We start from the raw sequence: 17,527 nt of genomic DNA on the forward strand, positions 1-17,527 counted from the left end.
TTATATGTTAAATTTCCAAGTTGAACTCCTGCAAAGCCAAACTCCATCTCATCAACCTCTGGTTTTTATTTTTCATTTTTTGAATGAAGGTTAAGGGGTTATGATCAGTGATTCAAAGCAAAGCAAATCTATAGCACTTTTTGAAGGAGGCTGAGCTGAGATCCAGGTTTCATGGTGGTTGGGTGGTGAGGCCTGGAAGTATTCACTGCATGGACACATTTAGGAATGTGGAGTTCACGGGTTAATCTGTGTAGGAATCTTGGCTCGGCTGCTCCTGAGCACTCAGTGCTTCCAACTCTTCTCTTGATCATAAAAGTCATAATCACGGTTGTAGAGTCGGGTGCTGTAGTCACGTTAGTGGTGGTCCCCATCTCGGCTAACACCGTAATAGTCATCCCGTCGAGAGTTGCCAAAATTGCGCTGCTGCTGCTGGGAGCCTCCATAGTAATCACCACTGCGGCCGCCACCAAAACTACGACTCCAACCCCGGGATCCATAGCCACCCCTGAAACTACCTCCACGTTTTCCTCCTCTGTAGCCCCCTCGACGCCCATGGCCTGCCTTCTCGACTGTTATGGTCCGACCATCCAAATCCTTGCCATTCAAATCCTTTTCTGCATCTTTGGCGTCCTTTGTGTTTTCAAACGTGACAAATCCAAACCCTCTCGACTTTTGCGTCTCCCTGTCTTTTATCAGCAGCACTTCCAAGAGTGGTCCATATTTGCCAAAGATAGAGTCCAGAACATCTTCACTTATGTCAAAGTTCAGTCCACCTACAAAGAGCTTGCCAACATTGCCTCCATCCATCACTTGTGTGTGCTGACACTTAGTTTCAGGGTACTCGACAAGAAATGCCTGTGCAAAGCGTGACGTCAGTACCTTCTCCTTCTATTCAGAGCACTTCCTACCGATAGCATGAGTCGCGGCACAGGATGGAAAGATACCCGGAATCTCCTGCTCTAACTGTGCGGTGTTATTTTCCATACTAGGCTTTTCAACAAACATCGGATTACCAGAAACTCGACCACCGGCCAAATCATTCCCGATAAAAAAAGATATTCCCTCTACAGGAAGAGTGGCTTGTAAACCTACGGTGACCGGTCCTGACACCAAATCAGACTTCAAATGGATGACATGAAGTGGAGCTTTAACATAGCCACCAACGCCTTGTAAAAGAACACTAACACCAGTTGCTGTCTTCTCTGACAATGGCAAAATGCCTTCAAGCATCAAAGATTGATGTGCTCCTGTGTCCCTCAATACCCGAACAGGTCTCTGGTTCGTTAAGTCTCCATCCAGTGACACAAACCCCTCTGAAATAAAAGGTTTGTAACCCTCTTGAACAAGGTCGTTCTGTGATGCCGTAACTTTGGCATGGGAGCCTTCACAAGGCACTGTCCTCCAAGGACGATTCCTCACATTGGCCAATGCATTCGGAGTTGTACTAGTCTGACTCCGCTCCTGATTTTTCCTTTTCAGGGCGTAACATTGGGACATCAAATGCCCATGTTTCTTGCAAAAAGCGCAAGTAGGCCCGGAGGAAAAACTCGTGGTCTGCCTCGGGCCCCCCGGAAGATAAGTCTGTCTTGGAACTGTAGTCTTCTGATCCCTAAAAATCGCGGTATCAGATTTGTCCTCATAGTCATCTCTAGGCCGCCTCCATGAATATTTGTTCTCTGCACCTGATTTACCATAACTCCCCTGGCTAACTCTAGGTGGGAAGTTAGGTTTGTGGAACCCCATCCTGTGTGTCAAGGCATAGTCATCTGCCACCGTTGCTGCCTCATACAACTCTGGTACTTTCTTTTCATCCAGATGTACTTTAATGTCCGCGTGGACACACTGTTTGAATTCCTTCACCAAGATCAATTGTCGCAACAGGTTGAAGTCTTTCCCAATCCCCTTCGAGTCACACCACCGATCAAACATGGTTTCCTTCAATCTGGCAAACTCCACATGGGTCTCACTCTCCCTCTTCCTGGCATTCCTGAATTTTTGACGGTAAGCTTCAGGGACCAATTCATAGGCTTTGAGAATGGTTTTCTTCACTAGCTCTTTTCTAGCTTCACTAGCTTCACTAACTTTTAGCTCTTTCACGAGCCTCGATTCAGTATACAAAAAACAAAACAAAAAAAAAAACACTCATAATCTGCACATTGGTCATTCGGTAAAGCCGAATATATATCTTGAGCTTTACCCACCAAAACACTTTGCACTAACATAGTCCAGGACCCCACAGGCCATTTTAGCATTCGAGCCACTTTCTCAAAGTGTAAAAAAAACTTGGCTACCTCCTTTTCATTGAAGGGTGGAACCAGCCTCACATGCCTACCAACATCCCAAGTGTTCTGACTAGTTGTCGAACTAGCCGGCATGGATACTACTTCTCTCCGTTCTCCCATTAATTCCAGCTCCTTGAGTTTAAGTTCCTTCTGATACACCATGTCACGTTCCTTTAACTCCCTTTTGGCTCTCCTTTCCTCTGCTCTTTCCTCTGCTCTTCTTTTTTCTTCAGCTCTCCTTTCCTCTGCTCTTCTCTCCTCGAGTTCTCGTTCCTGTTCTACTCTTCTTTCCTCGAGTTCCCTTTCAGCTCTCCTTTCCTCTGCTCTTCTCTCCTCGAGTTCGCGTTCCTGTTCTACTCTTCTTTCCTCGAGTTCCCTTTCAGCTCTCCTTTCCTCGGCTCTTCTCTCCTCGAGGTCTCGTTCCTGTTCTGCTCTTTCCTTTTCTGCTTTCCTTTCCTCTGCTTTTAACCTTTCCTGGCTCTGCAGTTGCATCTCCATTTTCCGGAGCTCCACATTTTCTTTTTCCTCGGGTAACCAATCCAAGGCTACCTCTTTCCATGTTCCTTGTCCCACCAGAGATTCTACCACCAATGTCTGCATCTCTGCTTTCTTCATATGAGCTCGGACCTCCAAGTTAAAATATTTGGCCAATATCAAGAGTTCCGATCTTTTTAACGCTTGGAACTGTGCCTCAATAGGGGACGCCACAAACACCATGGTGACTATTAGTTAGCACCTGTTAACCTTCACACAAAAATTTTCCAATATTTTGGAAAAATTTGGGAATGTTAGAAAAATTCAAAATTTGGGAATTTTGGGAATGTTAGGGAATTTTTTCCTGGACGAATGTTAGGGAATTTAATCCCGGACGAGAGTTAGGGAATTTAATTCTGGACGAGGATGTTAGGGAATTATATCTCGGACGAGCCCCCAATTTCTGTTACATGCTCCTCCCCAAACCCCCTGGTCACGGTGTACCTCCAAGCCCCGAGAGAAGTCACGGCAGAAAAATGTGTTATTCTGTTTGTCAAAGATCAATGGTGAAGCCACACCAATTGTTACCAACAAACAAATATTGTATTAAGATCACACAAGAATAACAGCACAACAGCAATAGTAATCAATTGTACAACCAATATATATTTCCTATGATGGTACCATCAGGTTCGTACAATATAACTCACTGTGCTCCAAGTGAGCGAAAAGAAGAACATTCCCCAATGTCTCTTTCCTGGCTTCAAGCCAAAGTTGTTTCCGCTCCAGTAATCGTCAGAACGATGTCGAATCGAGACCAGAATCCCGTTCGGATGACAGTCACAGTCACGTGGCCAAAGCTGCGCAAAGGTGCCCTCAAGGCGATGGGGAAATCCCAAGGCGCCCTCCAGGCGACTGGGAAATCACACCCTCGGGTATGGACGTTCACGGCTCCAAACCGGCGAACCGCAGATTTACCTTCAATATTCACGTTACACACACACACACCAGATAAACGTCTGGATGCCGTGAAAATGGTTGAAGCGAAGCGAAAAACCTTGCGTGATGCGCAAAGCGCGTGAGTCAAGATGGCCGACGGCCCGTTCTCGAGGCGTAACGGCACGACGATGATTCTCCTCGGAATCAACCGCCAAAACCTGACACGCAGGTTGATCTGTCACAGCGATAACAACTCTGTCACAAGAATCCCTTTCCCGGGAAACCCGGGAAACTTGTTTCCCTTCGTTCGCTAGTGACCTCCGTTCGTCAATGTTTGCTCCAGACCTCGAAGCAGCTAGGCTTCTTCTCTGACTCACTCGCTCCGCCTTCTCCTCCTCCTCTTCCTCTTCATCGTCATCCGGTTCTGGTTTCATTTAAAACATTGACTTTTTACCTTTTGAAAATAGTAACCTCTATCTCCCTTAAACGACAACAATAATAGTGTGAAGAATCAGCTCTTCGTTTGCAAAAGAAGTCCACAATAGCCTGGAATGGCGCAGCTTTATTAAAAACCAACTTATACAGATCCGGAGGAGGCCAAGACATCTATAGCAAGAGCCAGTCTCATGCCACGTCAAGCCTTCCTGAAAACGCATTGATTCTCATGCACTTATATACGAATACGATTATCAGAAAATCTCCGAGAGAACGAAGCGACTGGCGAGAGTCCCTCCCACCGTTATCATTCGGGGGAGTCAGCCCTTCCTTATCATTTGGACCAAATGTTTCTCTGGGCTCCGAGAAAACAGAAATGTAACTCACAAAGAGTGCATGCTTGGCCAGATAAGCCCAGAGCAAATATATGGGTTCACATGAGTAATTCAAAGCATGTTTATACAGAGTCAGGCGTTGCTGTGATTAAAACAAAATATATATGGTTAACGATAGGTTTATGTCTGCACTCTAAACATTCTACTCGCGTTACACAAAATCACGCGCATGTGGGCGTGGTTTTACGACCAGCCTCGAAAAAAGCACACGTATACAATTTGTTCAGCATGACCTCATTTTAAGCCTTTCCTCATCCAAAACTAAAACGAAGCAAAAACCCTTTATTTACTTTATGAAAATAGCATTTTTAGACAACATTTAAATCATAACACATTAGCAACCAACGTCTATAACTGAACTTTAGGCAATAACAAATCTACTACTTGACATTCCTTCCTCTTGTCTCGTCGAGACAAAGTATCTTAAGAGACAACGTGCCACATCGGGCTTTATTGAAAAATAATTGTGTAATGCGGGTATTGAAAAAATAATTGTGTAATGCGGGTATCTCCCAAGGGCATATCGTGCGCCCAAAGCGCCTCGCCCGTGCATTTGGCGAACGTGTCGTGTGGTGCGTGCTCGGAGCCTGAGGGCTCAGAACATGAAAGTCCATTAACGTTTCGGATCCACAACGAAGAGGTCTGGTCCAGATGAGGTTCTGCTCCGCCAGAGGGCCACCACCTCCCCTGCGGAACTTGCTCCCCCCACCCTTTGCAGACCCAGTCCTTGCAGATCTTCGAAGTTAATCAACGATCATGCCCATGAGGTCCCTCACGTGCTGCTGTTCTGGGGAATACATAATATTGTCAGTATCTTGTGTCTCAATTTCCTGGTCAGGGTACAGAGCGTAAAAATCCGATTCACTTGAAGCATTTGAACTTAAAACATTTGGAGAAAAGAGAGGGACTTCCTTTATGTCAAAGTCTCCCTTGGGCGCCTGGTCGGCTTGCGGGTCTAGGATATCCACGTCGGGTCCCTCGACCGCCAGACCCAGTGTCGCAATCAGATCCATAGTTGGGTCAGAAGGGGGCGTGCAGCTGTCAGCTTGTAATACATAAGCAGCGTTAGCCAGTACACGCAAGGGGTTTATAGCACAAGTATCACAGTCATCACATACACCGTTACAGGCAGCAGCCAGTTCCCACATGGGATCCACACAAGTATCACAGTCATTACAAAATTCAATGCAATTTTCTGGAGCGCCGGTCGCAACTGCCTTGTTGAAGGACCCGTTCAGGTCGACGGCCTCTGTGGTCAGAGCCATAGTCGTTGTCGGCGGCTTCTTCACTTTCCATCCTGTAAAATACTTTCTCATACAGAGGAGGACTAGAGATTTCATTAGTGCCCCCCAAATTACTACCCCGATTATCACAGCCAGTGCGGTCAATAACCACTTCACTATGGTGCCCGTCCATCCCTGGAACCAGTCAGTGAGCCAGCTAAATGTATAAGAATTTTCACGCGCGATCCGATCGATCGTCAGGGCGTGGCTAGTTTCCCTTAGTCTCACTATTGCGGCTGACACTCCTTCAGATGGATCGGGTATGTAAGTGCAACATTTTCCCTCTATAATTCCGCATACCCCTCCTTTCTCTGCCAGGAGCATGTCCAAAGCCACCCGATTCTGCATCACCATTGTACGCATGTGAATTACCGTGTCCAATAGTATGTCATGAGCCGTAGCGGTGTCGTTTGCCACCTTTTCTAGGGCCAAAGCCAATTTATCTATCCGGAAACTATCCATGACTGTGCCCGCTCCTGGGAAGAAGAAACCAAACACCTTTTCCCCGAGGCTCCCGTGTAGTTTAGTGGTTCCATCTTCGTTCATGACTGACCTCTTATAACGCCTGTCCAAGGACTTTGGGTCTAGCTCATCCAGTATCTCAACGTCAGGAAGGACTGAACCCAGATAACATGTGCCCCCCCAATTATTTGGTAAATAGGGGTAAGCCTTGTCGCCGCATATAAACATTGTCCCATGGGGTGGGACCAGGTGGGTGGATAAGCACTGGAGTCCCTTTACCACCCCATTAATCCTACTAACCCCCCTAGAGAATGTTATAGCCGTTATGTTGTGGTTGTGTTTATCTTGCAGTACTATTCGTAATGTAATCCCCGAGCTCCCTTGTCCCAGCTTCCCGGGGAGAGTGTAGGCGCATTCTGATTCTCCCATACGCAAGTGGCCGGAACCCTGGAGGCAGACCCTCCCTTTCTGTGGTTTGACCCAGACGGGGGCAGGCCTCTCGGCCACATGGGCAATCATTGACGGGCGATAATTAAATTGTCGATTGCAACTCTTGCCGTTGTCAACCCCTTCTCTTTCCAGCGTGGTGACTAAACATGGGGAATCGATAGGTTGTGAGCAGAGGTCATTGAGGGACAGAGGTAGCACTATCATGTGTATTCCTGTGGTGCCTGCTTGGGGAAAGTGCATGCACGACCAGCAGTGTGTCCTATTTTGAATTGTTGCCACCTCCCTGGCCACTTTCCAATATGTGTTTTCCCCCCTCTTTGGGGCCTTATCCTGGGGTTGTGGCGTGAGTATGTATTCGATGCATGGTATGTAGTTCTTTTCGCCACCGGCCGCGCCAGGGGTCCAGACGCTGCACCGGACCTGCATGGTCATGTCTTTCCCTAGGCGTGTGCGTGTTTGTAGCTTAAAATCAGGGGTTCCCCATTGGTATCCTGGTTGGGCCAAGGTCTTAATGCTAGCTTGCCCGTCTTCCCGGAACTCTCGTTGCTTTTGTAGTATCATGCCAACGCGTCCAGGCCCTGCCGACAGTGCTAGCCAATTTATGTTCACCCAATTTGTGTGCAGGGCTTTCTGTTCGAAACATGGTGGTGATACTCTTTGTCCCCATGTTACGGTGAGGTGTCGGGTTTCGTTTTCGCATCTATTGGAATCGGAGTTTCCCCTAGCTGCTGTCGCTATCAATAGTATTGTACCTATGATTAGGCCCATCCTTACTGTGGTTGCTGTGGTGTAGTGTCTGGTGCTTGTATGGCCAACTTACAGTGCGTGGCGTGGATCCACGAAGTCTTGCCCTCGCAAAAGACTGCCGTTGGTGTAGTCAGCAACACCTGGACTGGTCCCTTCCACCTTGGTTCCAAGGCGTTCTTGCAGGTGAAGTGCTCCACGAACACCTGGTCTTTTTCCTCTGGTGGAACACCTGGTCCACAAGTCTCCTGGGAGCGCCTGGTCTACAGGTCTCCAATTCATAGATTCAATTCATTCAATTCATAGTTTCATAGAACACCTTTTCTCCAATTTCCTAATCCACTTTTTTTCAAGTGGATCCAATTTTATCCAATATTCAATTTTTAAATTCAATCCCATTTAATCCAGTCCAATTCAAATTAAATTCAATCCTTCTCTCAGCATCCCATTACCTGTTTCCAACATCAATAAAAATAAAATTATAAAATTAATAAAAAATCAATCATCTCAACTCTCAAATCGAATCAAAAAATAAAAATAAACGAAAATTACTTCAGCGAGAGTTTCAACTAGAATTAACACAAACAAACCACCATTAACCTCCATTAACACAAACAAACCACCATTAACCTCCATTAACCTCCCCCTATTATTTATTTATTTTCACGAATAAACAAATAATAGAAATAACCTGGTCTACTTCCAATTTCAATTCTGGTCAGTTCTGGTGTCTGGTCACACACAATGTTTTCCTCACCCACTGTGATTCGCTCAAAATAGATTCTCACTGTTATGTCTGAAATTCGTCTCATGAAAACCCATTCAAGAGTCCGGTGTGACAGACAGCCAAACACATAGACACGCCGAAGACCCCAGGGTACCCATCAAACTAGCTTGTCCGCAGATCCACAACACAGCGAAACATGTAAGTTTACTAAAATAATCACTTACTCATAACTAATACTCATACCACTAATTACTCATAATAACTCATAATTACTTATGTAATTACTCATACCAATACTTACTTAAAATAATGTAATATCCCAATCTTCACCCCCTATGCAAATCGAAGCACCCCGGACGATCCACAGCCAATATCAACCACTGTAGCCGTTTTCCCGACTCCAGGCAGCCACACGCAGCCACATACATCTCCATCCACGTCACACAAGACAACAGCCAACGAGTGTGTCCACCACACAGAAACCTTTGGCAATGCAACAACCGAACTCCCAGACAACCAACAACAAAACCCAATCCATCTCCATGGCTCATCAAGCAGTTCCAACTTAATCCAGCTTCACATACCGATTTCCCCAAAAACTCGTGAAACTTCACCCCCATTCTGGAAAAAACCCTGGACTAAACCCTGACACCCTAAATAACTTCAGACCCATCTCCAATCTACCCTTTCTGTCAAAAGTTTTGGAACGTGCTGTGGCCACTCAACTCAAACATCACCACTCTGCCAATAACCTGTATGAAACATCCCAATCCGGATTCTGCTCCAGCCACCGTACTGAAACTGCTCTCCTCAAAATCACCAGCGACCTTTTCTCTCCTCCGATGCCGGCAACCTCAACATTTTCATCCTCCTCACCTCAACGCCTCCTTTGACATCATCAATCACGCCATCCTCCTCACCCTGTTTAGACCAGCTTGTGCCTATTAAACCCAAATCAGTTCACTCCCAAGCTTCACATGGACCACCTACTACTCTCAAATTATCCACTCTGGCTCCGGAATCCCAAAAGCACTCTTCTCTACAATAAACAAACTAAATAAACAAACTTTACAACGTGAACAAACTCCTCAGCGCCCTGGATACCGCCACCTGTCATTCAGAGTAGACAACAGCATCTCCTTTCTGGCTTTCAGCATCTCCTTTCTCCTTTCTGGCATCCAAATGAAATTCTGGCTTCAAATCAACTTCCTCGAACTTAACTATGATAAATCTAAATTAATCTTCGTTTGCCCACAACCACTCACGAAATCCACCCATAACTTTGCCCCCAACATCGATGGTCATTTGAACACAAATTGAACAAATTTAATCGAACAAAACACTTCCATTAACTCGACATTCTTTTCACAGCACAAAGTTCACTTGAACATCCTTTTCCTGGATACTCCCTCTTTATTTTTATACCATACCATGCTTCTCCATGGAATAGTCCACCACTCATATAAATAATCATAAGAGTTCTGCGAAACATCTCCATCTTTAAAACTTAGCCAACCAATTTTAAACCACATGTTTTCCCCCCAAAAAACAAGTCACATTCTTTGTATATTGCCAACATTGTTCATCGTTTAAGTATCATCCAGAACTAAATTTTTTATAAACCATCAACTTGTAGATGCATTTATTTATATCCCATTAACCCAAGAACTCTCAATTGCTTGGTTATATTTTAGTAATGTCATATATCCATATTTCTTTTCCAAAATGTTCCTGATATACACATTAATCCCATCTGTCTTTGTTTCCAGATGAACTCAAATCAGGAAATCAACACAAATCCTTATTACCTCCAATCAATTCAAAATTAAATCAAACAATTCAAAACCAGATCGGATCAGCGATCAGAAATCACTTTTCCAATCAACACATTCCAAGCAACAATTCATTCAAAGACCAAGCTTAAAAACACAACTCTCATCTTACTGTGACAAATAAGCAACCAACCTACTTCACACTAAAACAAATAACTTTTCATCACCCCTTTCTTCTCCACCGCCTCTTACACTTAAACAGATCATAATTACTCACTCATACACTGTTGCCCATCACCCAGTTGCCCCAGACCCAAACACAGGTTTGAAATCCCAGTAGGTTGTTCTTCAATCCCAACCATCATGTGATCCCAACATCTCTCCATTTATTTCGTTCCTCATGGGGTTGGTGTTTTATGGCCTTTACCTCTTACCCAATCACACTGCACATTATTCCCCGTCCTTGATGGATAATTTTACATCCAGATGGGCACAGCATCCCATTTTTGGCGACCCAGCCCTAAAACAAGCCCCTGGACTCCTTGCAGGCTGGACCAAAACCCCCGGACGAAGTTGCATCCCAGTACTGACTCTGCTGCCTTCTTGCAAACGACTTCAACTCCATGAATTTTACATGTTTCGTGAACGGAACAAAGCACTCTGTAATCGTCAGATTGAAACTGCCCCAAACCCGTCCATATAAACTCCATTGTTGTCCTGTCCATCTCTCTGTGTTACATTTACATTTTGTGACTCACAGCTCCTGCCTCCATGGAACAATGACGCCTGAGCACTCAATTAGCCCTCCCAGTACCAAAGACTTACAATCAGACCGACAGACAGACAAATAACAGAGGCATGTCGCCAGCCCCAGCACAGGACATCACCTTTCCGGGCAGGCACAATATAATCCACAGCATCGAAATGCCAATGCAACACCCTGTAGACTGACTCCGCCTGTCGTTCTTCCAAGGTTAGTGAATTACCTCTGACCTTTCCCTTGCATATCTCGAACAAAGGTCAACTAAACTTTAAAAGGTCAAACTTCGAATTGGGGTAACCAGCGCTTTATTTTTCCGCAAATAATACAAGTCCGGCGTCATTCCCTGCAAGAACCACATCCAGACAGACAAATGACCCTTATTGAGGCTCTACATCGCAAAATGCTAGCTCCTACGAATCCAACAACCGTCACAATCCGTCCAGGAACTTCCGTATGAGGCGTGCTTCACAATGCAGCACCTCTCTACCTGGTGCACCTTTCGCACATCCCTCCTCGTTCGCACAACGCTTCATCAACACACCTCCTCGCGCCCACACCTTGGCACAAGCCACACCACATACCGACAGTTGAAACCTCAACCGTCCTCCTTCCTCGGATCAGCGTTCTGTTGAAACGTGACATTTCTGCTCAAATTATTGAATTTCCAATTTTAATAACTTAACCTTACCAGCATACTAAATCTGTGTCCGCATCGATCAACACAAATGCCTCGATGCATCTTCCAGCCGCCACTCCGCACTGTACCTTACTGTATGAACAAGACTTCCTGTTGGAACTTGGCTCCGGAAATTAATTACTCTGTCTTGAAATCGTTTATTTTAGCCATCTTAAATAAATCCATCCATCTATCCATCTTATAAATCCGTCTTAAATAAAAATCCATCTTATAAGTAACGTATTCGTCCTGTGACATTGCCTGGCATATATGTCGCAGCCGGCCACTATTCCGACATGGCTCGTCTGACATGAACGTCCGACATCCAGCAAAGTCGAAATGACCCACAATGCATTTGGGCACACATCCTCCTCTGAGAGTGGGCGAGTTATCGCCGGCACTCTGAGCAGATAATTAAACGAACATTGCCAGGATTCTCGGATAGACGTAAATTTCACAACACACATGACAAAAATCCGATTTAAATTCAGAGATCGCTGATCGACCTGGCACAACCATCTCAACGCGACGACGCCACGCCGCCCCCCGTCTTGGCGCGCACCCTCGTGCCTCCACACGAATCCCAACACTCCCTGCACGCCGCTCTATTCGCGTTCGCGGCGGGGTTTACCTTACGTTGGGACATGCAGTCGGCTGTCATAACAAAGTGCGAAAAGCTGTCATAACAAATCTGCGACCTGACATGTAGTGAGTTGTCAGAACATTGAGCTGTCAGAACTCATCCCTAGCTTGTAAACATCGCAAAAAAACAGGATCTCCGACGCTTGACCTCTCTGATCCAAAATGCACTATATGACACCAATTCCAAAGGTGAGCTGCCTCAGCGATACATCCCACACATACAATCCACAATATCTGCCATTGAATGAACTCTTCGATTCAAGTAAAACACACATATTGATTCGAATTCTGCAACCATCTCCAAGAAACCGCTTCATATCAACAGTAGATCGACAAGGGCACTCCGGGTGCTTTCCTGACCCGATTTATATCAATTCGCTTCCCAAACAACTCCCAAACAGATGAAAATCCGGACTCAGTTCAGGACCTCGCCTGTTCTCTCGGATAGACGCTAAAATGGACATTCCCGGCCTGAATTTCCCCCAAGTCGAGCAGATCGCTTACAAAGTTTCACACCGAAACCCTCTGCTTTGCACATGACACACCGACAAACACATTGGCCAGACACACACGTCAATTAACATCCCAATATACATTCATTCCTCATTCATATACGAGTGAGTCTCCCATTCTTCGCGCGAAACTCAGATCGACTCAAATCATGCCTTTCTCCAGCCACTCCCAAACAATCTTTGCTCATTCATGTTACGTCTCTCATTCAAGGAAAAGGATTTTTGGGACGGGTTGGACGGGGGTTGGTTGAGGTGAAAAAAAGGGAAGGCAGGGCGGGGTGTTGGGGTGTTGCCTAGAGCCCTGGGACTGAGCTCAGGTCTTGGGGGGGGGTGGGGGGTGTTGCCTAGAGCCCCGGGACTGAGCTCAGGTCTTGGGGGGTTGGGGGGTCTTGGTCTGGTATCTGGTCCAGCGGCATCACTCGCTGTTTTACTTGTTTAACTGCTTACTTAATTGTCCTCTGTCCTGTAGCTTCAATAACTATAGCTACAATGCTTAAAATTTCAATATTTCAAAAACCATTCCTGTCCTTCTCACCCTGTGGCCACCTGGCCCATTTCCTGTGAGCTTATTTATTTTCTCTTGTCCACCAGATCCTGGCCTGCTTTATCTGGACCTCTTGTCTAGAACTTAGTCTAGAGCTTCCTGGCTTGACCTCGTAGTTGTCACTACCTTCTTGTCAAACCTACCTGGTACCTACGCATTTCACCCTTCCTGGCCATGTCCCTTTGGCCGTCTAAGTTAACCACAGCCCTCCTTCCCTGGCATGCAATGGCATACCCCATCTTGTCTCTGGGCTGTTCCTTCCTGGAAAGTTCTCGGCCTGGCTCGACCTATATGGCTGTCCGACCTCACTTTCCCCCCTTCCCTTGTACCGAACGTTATCTTCACCGATATCCTGCGCAAATCCTTTTACTGGCCATGTTCCTATGGCCTTCTATGTTCCTATGGCCTTCTATCTAAGTTTAGCCACAGCCCTTCGTTCCCTGGCATGCAATGGCATACCCCATCTTGTCTCTGGGCTGTTCCTTCCTGGAAAAATCTTGGCCACCTGGTTTCAACCTATATGGCTGTCCGACCTCATTTTCCCCTCCTGGTGCTAACTGTAACTTTAAGCTTACTGTTAAGTCCTTACTTGTATCCTTACTTGTTTATCCTGGCTTTAACAAAGCTACGTCATTCTGAGGCCTAAATGAGCCTTTACTTACAATTTCTGTTCGAGTGCAGACAGCGCGGAAGACAAGGAGACTGAACCCGCTCGAAGGAGGAAGGTACGAATTTGGAATAATAGCCCTCTGATATAAAACAACTCCCACCTTTAATCAAATCAACGTGCCGGCGCCGGCCTCAGGTCAGCCTTCCTCCTGTCCCTCGGGCTCCGTTTCCCGTCCTCCGCGTCTGTTGACACCCCACTCCTGGTACCATCTGTGAAGAATCAGCTCTTCGTTTGCAAAAGAAGTCCACAATAGCCTGGAATGGCGCAGCTTTATTAAAAACCAACTTATACAGATCCGGAGGAGGCCAAGACATCTATAGCAAGAGCCAGTCTCATGCCACGTCAAGCCTTCCTGAAAACGCATTGATTCTCATTCACTTATATACGAATACGATTATCAGAAAATCTCCGAGAGAACGAAGCGACTGGCGAGAGTCCCTCCCACCGTTATCATTCGGGGGAGTCAGCCCTTCCTTATCATTTGGACCAAATGTTTCTCTGGGCTCCGAGAAAACAGAAATGTAACTCACAAAGAGTGCATGCTTGGCCAGATAAGCCCAGAGCAAATATATGGGTTCACATGAGTAATTCAAAGCATGTTTATACAGAGTCAGGCGTTGCTGTGATTAAAACAAAATATATATGGTTAACGATAGGTTTATGTCTGCACTCTAAACATTCTACTCGCGTTACACAAAATCACGCGCATGTGGGCGTGGTTTTACGACCAGCCTCGAAAAAAGCACACGTATACAATTTGTTCAGCATGACCTCATTTTAAGCCTTTCCTCATCCAAAACTAAAACGAAGCAAAAACCCTTTATTTACTTTATGAAAATAGCATTTTTAGACAACATTTAAATCATAACACATTAGCAACCAACGTCTATAACTGAACTTTAGGCAATAACAAATCTACTACTTGACAATAGTACATGGAATCAAAAATGTTTACAGTGGATGAAAACCACAACAACAGAAGTGACGAATCCGTAACAACTCCCTTCTCCCAGCAGGCAGCGCTGGTCACACACAGCATGTCTCAGCACCGATGTGTTTCGCCCGCACACTTCGCACGTCCAAAACTAATTTCGTCCTGTATGCCCCCACAGAAAAAGATGACCCAGATCAGTGTGCAGGCGGAGTCATTAGCAAGTAGATGAGGAGGATTTTCCACAGTTCAGAGAGACATCGTTTATGAAGATCAGGAATAGGATACCCATACATATGAAGAGAGATGATGAGCCCGACTCCGGCAGGCAGGCAGAGTAACTTACTGACCCAGTCTCTCTCTCTCTTTCTCTTTCTCTTTCTTTCTTTCTCTTTCAGAGACCAGACAATATGACTCATTGCGACAGCGACACCGAATGTTTGTGTGTCCCACACTTTTATCACCGCCACCAGCACGACCCCCTAGCCCCATTGGCGGATGCCCCCAGTGTGCCCCTTAATCAGGTCCCTCCCGCGATTGGTCATGCACATCGACTGCATCTGATCTCTCTCGCGGATTGGTCTGGCTGTGACAGGGCGTGTACATTTCTTGATCCGTTTCTGTCCCAATCGTGGCTTGGTGAGTTTTGGCTGGTTTAACCTGGTTTTAAAGGACTTGCAAGAACGGGCACAGTTCTAGAAAAGGTGACTCACCCCACAATGCGGGCAGCACAGGTAAGCTCACCCTGGTTTAAGCTGGTTCGGGAGATTAAGGAAGCAAGAGATGTTGAAACAGGTGACAGTGTCCTGACAAAATAAGCGTGGAAGAGAGACAGAGATAAATGAACACACACAATCATCTATCTGATACACTCACAGCGCATATTTATCCACACGTATTACATCACACTTAACTGAACAGATACTTGGAAATAACTATTGTTATACTATATATCAACTCTTTTACCCTGTATAAGCCAAACCACAACAATATTTTACAACAATATAGTTATTGTTTCAATACAGTCTCCACACAACCTTTTTTTAACCGCCCTTGATACTATTACGTTTGTGGGGGTAGACATGGAATACCTTAGGAAAGTTCAGAATGTGTAGGTTTTAGACTTTTAGTGTGGACCGTGTGACGCGAAGAAGAAGAAACCATCTCAATGTACATAAGCAGGGTAAATGTTCAGGACAAGAGTGTTTGCATGTCGCCATCAGGGGCGTGGCTTTTGTGTTAACAGGTTCTAGGGCATAATATTAATAAACCCCAGTGTGTAATTGCCCCTGTGATGTTTCCCTTCGTTTTTATTTCATCAAAAAGGGCCGCCATTACAACAGCCATAATCACCTGACAGTATAACCGGACATTACGATCAACAAAAATGAACCTCGACGTCATCCGAACATTCCGGAGTAGAGATTAGACTCCGCCCTGACGACTCGTGATGGGGAGGCCACGCCACGACCGTCGTCATTGGGCGTCAAGCAAGGCCATGAGGCCCTGCCCCGAAGACAATGATTGGTCATGTTGATGGACTGATGTATTGGGACGTCGGTGGCTGGACAGAGTGTGACGTCAGTGGTGGAAGATTTGAGAGCTAGGAGAGCAAAAAGAAGCCGTCTCACAATCTTGTTCTCTCTCTTCTGGTCCTGGCGTTTGTTGGAGGCGGTCACATTTCCTCTCGTTCTGGTTCTCGGCTCCAGTGGGCGCTGTTGCTTTGGGTACGTTGGTGAGGAGACGTGTCAAAGCTTTGGAAGTTTTGCAACGTCAGAGGAGGGGGTGTTGTTGACTGTGGTGCTTTTCGAGGGAGGAGAGAGCCGCGTCTCGCTTGGCGGTGGAAGCGAGGAAGGGCCGGTTGGCTGCTTGTTCATGCCTGGGCGTTTTCGGTGCCATTTGTTGGTGCACTTCCCGTGCAGTGGTTTGGAGGCAATGAACGTCAACCCCCCTCGTTGAGACCAGAGTTAAGTGCCGGCCAGCAGGAACATCATTTATTTTTATTTAATCTTTCCCCTTGTTTATATACGAGTCTGAGTGGAGCTGTCTCATTTAGGAATTATAGTTTTTACCTCCCCTTTCATTTTTGTCTCTTGCATTTATTTTCATTAAATCCTTTATTTTTGCATTTCATTCTTGTATTGTGGATTTTGCTTGTCCCATATTTGTGTTTGTGGGTTCAGATTAACACAGTGTCGGCCGTCCGATCACATAAGGCGTCGGGCCTTTCCCGCGTGCACCAAAGACAATCACGCAAAGGTTCGAAGTATGCCTCGGAGTTAAAGCTCGTTTCGGTCATCCGTCACCCAGGAGTCTTAACCCCGGGGACATGACAATACCTTTCACAGGTCCCCTTATTTTCACCTTTCAAACAGATCTAAATGGCAGTCCCAGAATTTTACACAAAGCACCAATTATGACCTCCTCACATGTGTACACAATTCTGCAGCCAATGCTTTATAACAAATCTTAAAGTTCTTCCGTTGCTTTATGAATCATTTTGTATTATGGGTGTATTCAATGCTCACACGTCTGTTCCATTTTTGCGGTACTTTGCTTCCTGTCTCCTAGGGCGAGTTTCTGCACCTTGGTCACAGCAACAGAGCAGTCCTGAGTTTGCTTCGTGCTGGGAGGAAGGACAGAGAATGAGTGAGCAGGGCTGGTAAAGTATTGAATAATAATTACATTTCATTTTTATTGCATACTCTGGCACCATGTTTAATTTTTCTGCCTCCACCCTTGAAGGTGGCTGGAAGAATTATGTTTTCGGGTTGTCTATACCTCTGTCCGTGTGGGCTAAACCTCGTTTTTCTCAGCAACTGCATG

At 45.8% G+C, this 17,527-nt stretch overlaps 1 protein-coding gene across 1 annotated transcript in view; it reads left to right on the plus strand.

Moving 5' to 3' along the window:
- LOC137429873 (PEX5-related protein) overlaps positions 1-17,527 on the plus strand; it is a 99,004-nt gene that overhangs the window by 32,854 nt on the left and 48,623 nt on the right. Inside the window, exon 5 of the mRNA XM_068120211.2 lies at positions 17,273-17,363. Within this exon, the coding sequence (XP_067976312.1) occupies positions 17,273-17,363 (91 nt within the window). The remainder of the gene's footprint in view (positions 1-17,272; positions 17,364-17,527) is intronic.

This window comes from Myxine glutinosa, chromosome 6 (genome assembly GCF_964187855.1).
Source record: "Myxine glutinosa chromosome 6, kmMyxGlut1.1, whole genome shotgun sequence".
Classification (NCBI taxonomy): domain Eukaryota; kingdom Metazoa; phylum Chordata; class Myxini; order Myxiniformes; family Myxinidae; genus Myxine; species Myxine glutinosa.